General features: G+C 52.0%; 2 protein-coding genes across 2 annotated transcripts; both read left to right on the top strand.

Moving 5' to 3' along the window:
* Nucleotides 1–3,786: 3,786 nt before the first annotated feature.
* CkaCkLH20_05825 (uncharacterized protein) lies at nt 3,787–5,412 on the top strand (the record flags this gene model as incomplete). The annotated part of the gene is made up of 1 exon (XM_038888543.1): nt 3,787–5,412. One exon carries the CDS (start codon nt 3,787–3,789, stop codon nt 5,410–5,412), a length of 1,626 nt encoding a protein of 541 aa, XP_038746440.1.
* A 363-nt stretch (nt 5,413–5,775) lies between these two features.
* Nucleotides 5,776–6,504, top strand: CkaCkLH20_05824 (duf757 domain-containing protein; the record flags this gene model as incomplete). The annotated part of the gene is made up of 5 exons (XM_038888542.1): nt 5,776–5,835; nt 5,914–5,938; nt 5,998–6,282; nt 6,347–6,383; nt 6,441–6,504. 5 exons carry the CDS (start codon nt 5,776–5,778, stop codon nt 6,502–6,504), a joined length of 471 nt encoding a protein of 156 aa, XP_038746439.1.
* Between the last annotated feature and the right edge of the window lie 109 nt (nt 6,505–6,613).

The raw sequence follows: 6,613 nt of genomic DNA, 5'->3' as shown, positions 1-6,613 counted from the left end.
AAAAGGCAATCATCTTGAGAGGCCTTATGATTCCACGCTTGAAGTACTCCCCGGATGAAAGCCCGATATCAAGCTTGGACCGCAACATGGTGTTTCCCGTCTCCTTGCGCAGGCGACGGACCTTTTTATCGAGGATGACCGCTGCGTACGTTTCTTTCAAGAAGATGAGCATGACGATACTCAAAACTCCAGAGACAATGACGAGGAGCCAAAAGCTCCAGCGCCAACCGGCCGACTCGGACAGAAACCCTCCCGCAACTGGCCCCACTGTTGTCATGAGTTAAGTGAGCACTACTTTCTCAATAACGTAAAGAACAATATACTTTGAAAAGACCAGCGTACCTATCGGGCCTAGGAGAGGCCCGATGCTGAAGACTGACATGGCGAGGCCACGCTTCTCTTGGCGAATCATGTCGGCAATGGAGCCGCCACCGTTCGTGATGGGACATGATCCAAAGATGCCCGCGAAGAGCCGGAAGACGATGAGGGAGTTGAGTGTCGGGGCGAGAGCGGCACCAACATTGAAGCAAATGAAGCACAGGTTGCAGACATGATAGATGATCGAACGGCCGTATATCTCGCTGAGAGGAGCGCAAAGGAGAGGCCCTGCGGCAAACCCGAGCACGTAGACTTGGGTTGTTAGCTTTGTTATGGGACATGGATGATCACGAAACCTACCGGAGACAACAAACGCGGCAAGGTAGGGGCTGTCGTTTTTGAAGTCCTTCATGAGCGCTGGGACGCCTGGGGCAAATATGGCTGCCAGATCGCGTTAGCCAAACTTGTCTGTAAGCTGAGAATTCCGGAGACAACACGTACAAGATGCCAGAGGCGTGACGAAGGTCATGGCGCTAATCAATGCACATGTCATGGCCTTTCTCCATGTTGGCCAATTATAGGGGTTGGCAGGGTCGTCGTCGCCGTCCCACCAGACCACGTTCTCATCCTCCGAGCTTTCACCACCATCGCCATCCTCCGCCGCCGCCAAACCGCCCTTCTCGACATCATCTCCGGAAGGTTTCCTTGTATTCGAAGCTGTTCTCTGCCGAGCAAGAGACTCTCTCCTCCTGCGCTCACCGCGTTCATCGAGTACGTAGCCTAGACTAGAGGGAATATCGGCATCATGGCCCTGGGCGTAGGCTTCTGCTGTCTTCTCCTCTCTGGTAGGTTTGCGCTTCAGGGGATGGGATATGGGTTCTTCATGGTCGTGGCTTGTTTCGTGAGTTGCAGAATGGCCGTCAAGCCCTCGAGCCGTCTCTTTTGCAGAAGGGTCGAAGACCATGGCGTGTATTTAGCGTTGACAAGGTCGCAGAGGACCACCTGAACAACTGTTAGCCGGTGCAACGGCGTAGCCTACGTCTTTCGAGAGAAAACATCAGTGGGTGGTCTTAACACATGAGGGGAAGACGGAGCCGCCTGTAATATGTGATACGGTCCATCCCGAGCCTTGGCATCGGCATGCGCTACGCCTCAGCCGGGTGTGGGAGACACTGGTATCCATCTGACAGGCTAGAAGGAGAAAACGAGGGGGACACCGTATGTTGATGTGGTGATGACTTACAAACGAAGAGAACGGCGCGGCTCAGAGATGCTCGGATGTCCAACATACGTCGACGTAGCTCTTCAAGTTGAAGACGATCTTACAAATACCTAGCGAGGATAGGGGATGTCACTATTCCAGGCAGACACTGAACCATTGAAGCTGAAAGATATCGCAGCTATGAGAGGCCTTTGGGAATGCGACAACTGACAGCAAGAACGTGGTCTGATGAGCTAAACCCGCCAAGTAGAGGGTTAATCGCAACAGAGAAGCGATGGCAAACCAAAAGAAAAACAGTCATCAATGCTTACAGTCACGGAGACTCTTCCCACTCTTAAAGGGGACCGACCTGCCCAGGCCTGCTTCGGACCTTCGGCCCCATGCTTTACGAACCGTCAGGATGGGAACTGCCCGCATAATAATATCGACCACCAACAAACATGATCACACCACCAAACCGTACCAAGAGGCCCATCACTACATACCCCAGGGTCAGAACTGTTAGCGCTTCACTGCCAAAAGGTCATGTTTTTGGAGAGAACACGCTAACCTTCTTGAACCCTGAATCGGTATCCATACGGAGTAGTCAACATCCCTCGCCAGATCGACATGGGGAGTCCGATCCGAAATCCGTCCACGATTGAATTCGGTTCGCAGCCGTACGAAGAGCGGCGGATAATTTAGGAATACTGGAACCAGCACTGTCTTGAGGATCATAGCAACCAATCCTGTGGCCTAATCGGCTGGTACTTCGCTCAACATCGGAGCGAAGAGCCCGAATCTGCGCCGTTCGGCGGTTCGTGTCGGTGCCCTGTCTTCGCAGTCAAAAGATCTCTGTGCCTTCTGACCGTCTGGATCCAGACCTTGTCAGTTCGCTGCGATGTAACATAAGACGAGCCCGTTTGGCGACGAATGAGACCAAACGTCGCTGCTATCTCCGGGTCATTTCGCTAATTCCGTTGACTGGGCGCAATGTTTTCGGCGGGGGATCAACACCCCTGTACCAAATGAGGTGAGGACGGCACAGCATCAGCTATTGGGCTTTTTGACAAATGAAGTTCAGACCATGGGCGGCTGATGCAAGGTCGAATCCGTATTGGTTTACTGCCGATGCCGGGTCTACAGATTGCCAAGGGTTGCCTTTTTCTTCCGGCTCCGACAATGATCGGGGCCGGATTACGTCGCTTCGGCTGCGCGGTGCGGCAGGCCCACTTGACGCCGGAGCTGCTTGAAGAGCAGGCTGGCTGATCAAGGTGCCATCCAGTAAGTCTAATATCATTGCAATTAGTTAAAATAGTATAAGAAAGTATTTTCTCTTCTATATACTCTAATTAGAAATCATATTGTCTGCTGAGTGTGACATATTGAATCGCAGTGTTAAGAAAAAGTGCTATAGCGTATGTAAATATTAAACAGCTGTAACCCGGGAAGGTGCTATTGAAATTGCCTTGGGCTTCTGATCTTCTCTTTGTTTTATAAAACCAAGGAGGAAAATTCTGTCCACAAGTAATGCGATTATGGCACTTGCCTATTTCAGAAGTTCTGACATAGAAACGACTTTCTTTCTGGGTACATTGTTAGAAAAGATGCCAGGTTATATGGAAGGTGAAACGCAAAAGCAGAAAGACAATATGGTTTGATTCCTTTGTAGGAGCTGAAATCAGGCGAGACCATATGAAGTGAAAATCATTTCAAGCAATGCGTAAATCAACCTTTAGATGAAAGAGGCCTGATACCACCAGGTCAGGCGAAGAAAGCTACAAAGCAACAACGACCTTCGAGGCTGGTCTATGGGTGAGCATCTGTCAGGCCTACGAAGCCCACGACTTCAAGGAAAAAAAAAAAGCTCTGTGTCTGATCTCTACTTGCAACTGACCTCCACCTTGGTATTGTCTTGATTCCATTCACCCAAAACAAACTCACATGGGCACTTGCCTCATTCGCACTCACAGCAAAAACACCCCATCAAAGCTATTGCATCTTACCCTGACACATACATAGGCCATGCTCACCTATTTTTCGAGGGAAAAAAACATTGAAAACCAAAGAGCGAAAAGCCTCGCTTGGCGGAGGTAAAACCGAGAGAGCATCGTCGAGACCGAGGTCTCCATTGCATCAACAGTAAGCCTCCCGAGCATCCATCATTTAAATAGGCCTCGAGCTATTTCTTAACCACCGCATCGCGATATGCTGACACGATCGAAGTGGCAGAACCGGCACTCAAGAAGAAGAGATCGTTGCCTCAGATGAGCCACATCTCAACTCCTCTTCCTCACCCATTCCCAGCAGCTCTGCCTCCAAAGGCAGCCCGCAGGCTGATGGAGCCGCCAAAGTCAGGCTGGCCCGACGCTCCACGCAAGAACCTTCCTGCTTGGAACCGTGTTGTGGACGTTGTGTACCACAAGTTTTGCCGCGGCAAGAGACCTGACGATGACGACTTCGCCTTCGACCAGTCCGTTGCCCTCTACTTCGCCAACCGCGGCCGACTTCAAGATTCAGACTCCGCGTCACCTTACTTCGGACTCCCCACAATCGCCCGATTCAAGATCTGCCAGGAGCTGGCCATGAGCCACAGCGCGGACCTTCCGATCACTCTGACTGCCAGCCGGTCAACCAGGGAGGTCTGGAAAGACGACGAATTCATCAACCTGGCCAGCGCTGTGAAACCTTTGGAGTCGTACCTCAGCGTCTCGTTCGCCTTTCGTGCGGAAATGATGGTAGCTTTTCTAATGACGGAAAGGTTTCACGTCACATTCTCGCCGTTCGTGAACACCTACTTTGATCCTCTGGCAACGCTGTGGTGCAACAGATATGGGCCCTTCATGCAGCAAATTGTCCTCGAACTCGACATGACACGCCTTGGCTTCGGTCCTGGGAAGAAGGCTTACAAACTCCGCGCGGGAACCATCAACCTTGATACGCAAATCAAAATGTTCGTCGAGTCGCAGCTCAAGCGGAGCTGCTCACTCAAGAGTCTCGTCCTTCTTTGCCGTCGATTTTACGGCCAGCGCCCGCAGGTCATCGCTCCTCTCGGTGCCACCGAGTCAAACCCCGATGACTTGGTCGAAGTGTACGAGCCCGAGGGGTCGTTGGCAATGCAGAAAGCAGACGACGGCGTCTACTACTGCCCGGATGAGGCGCTTCATGTCTGCGAGCCGCTCACGCGACTGGAGTGGATGATCGACTCGATGCGCCTGGTTGGATTCAGCAACCAATACACTCACTTTCTAATACGCCGAATCTTCCCAGTGCATCACGACGCCAACAGCCTCAAGCATCATTCTTATCGAGTAGCGCCCTCCTGCGTATGGCCACGCCTTCCGGGGCAATCGTCGTGGATCGATACAGGACGCGGCAGGATTCAACTTGACGATCACTCCCGAGAGTACCTTCGGGGTCTGTACTCTCCAGAAGGTGCGATTCAGCTGCCACCGCCTTACTATGACCCGGAAACGAAGCGCACGTCAATTCGTCCGCCGATCGGGGACATGGTCGATGCTACCGAAGCGAGTGAATTGTACGAGAGACCGGAGACCCGGATGACGATGGCTGAGCAGCGGCCTAGAGCCTCGATGGCATCGGATGCTGAAAGCCTTGAGCGAAAAATGCAGGGCTTGGTATACAAGCTTCGACGAAGCATGTCAAGACGGGGTACTGAGTCTAGGCCGTTACTGGATCGGCAGGTTACCAACAGAACGTCTATCGAGAAGTTATCATTCGAGGCAAGATCTGCGTACTCTGACGGTCATGGGCGAAGCTCGGCGGGCACGTTCGATTCGGAGGAGCAGGCCAGCGTGAACTTGGAGTGTAACCTGAAGCAACCGGCGCACAGGCGAGCCACGAGCATGGCTAGCAGGATCAGAACATACTGATTCGAAACTGGCAGAGTTCTTCGGAGGTTGGTTAGTTGGAGAAATACTTCTAGGTTGATATGAGAAGTCGTCGTCAGTCGTCAAGTTGGTTGAATGGGCGAGGTTCAGCATAGACTTCAGTAGACATCGGCCGATTACAGTGCGAGATACAGTGTATTGACGTCAGTTTACTTTTAATTAAAAAAAAAGACGGGCATGGAAACCCCGCGATTGTGCTAATCTTATCGAACTGTGAATGCCCCACCACCAATCTTTGAAGCTTCACCAAACATCTGCCCCCCGTGAGCCTCTCATTGCGACCAAACGAACTCAAGTGCATCGCATAACATCACAGCCCATCGGTAACTCACGAAACCACCCAAAATGTCCATGCAGCAGGTTCCGAGCAACTTCAACGCCGAGGAGGCCGACAACCTCGAGGATGTGCGTATCTACCTTATTGCGAAGCAGATTTTCCTGATCAACCACCCCATGCGCTAACAATGTGACCCCCGCTCCCAGATCGAGAAGCAGTTTGCTGTCAAGGGTAATTTCCTCATCCGAACTCTACGTGGAGCGATCGAAGGCTAATGTGCCCTTGCGCAGTCGTCCAGCACATGGAGACCTACTGGAAGATCTTGGAGAAGGTCAAGGGCTCCTCACTGCGCCTGACCAAGATCGACGACGAGATCTACGAGCACCTGCAGAAGGACTTCCCCGAGTTCGACCCCGCTGCCACCATCAACGAAGATGAGATGAAGAGCAAGGACGGCAAGGAGCGCTGGAGAAAGTTCATGACGGCCTACGAGAAGAGAGTTGACGACTACAACTTCGGTACCATGGTCCGCGCCAACCCCAAGTTTGAGTACGGCCAGAATGACGTTATTTTTGGTGAGTATCTGATGCGGTGGAATACTATGCAATCAGTCAAGGGCTTCATCTAACACCAAAGCAGTACCGCGCATGCAGTTCTACGCTGTCGAGATTGCCAGGTAGTTCAAAGCCATCGATCTCTGTGTCCCCAACCGAAACTGATCAATGTTCTGCAGAAACCGCAAAGGTCTGAACGACTGGATCTACGAGAAGGCTCAGGCTAGCAATGACAAGGCTTAAATCGTGCTCGAGACAAGAACGTGGCTAGTGGGTGATAGGAGTCAGCCACTGGGACGACTTTCTCTCGGCAACTCCTGGCGACGAACTAGCCCATAAGACGAAGACCTGT

Source organism: Colletotrichum karsti, assembly GCF_011947395.1.
Source record: "Colletotrichum karsti strain CkLH20 chromosome Unknown Scaffold16, whole genome shotgun sequence".
Taxonomy (NCBI): domain Eukaryota; kingdom Fungi; phylum Ascomycota; class Sordariomycetes; order Glomerellales; family Glomerellaceae; genus Colletotrichum; species Colletotrichum karsti.
The sequence above is the reverse complement of the archived record's forward strand: the minus strand, read 5'-3'. Positions and strand labels throughout refer to the sequence as shown.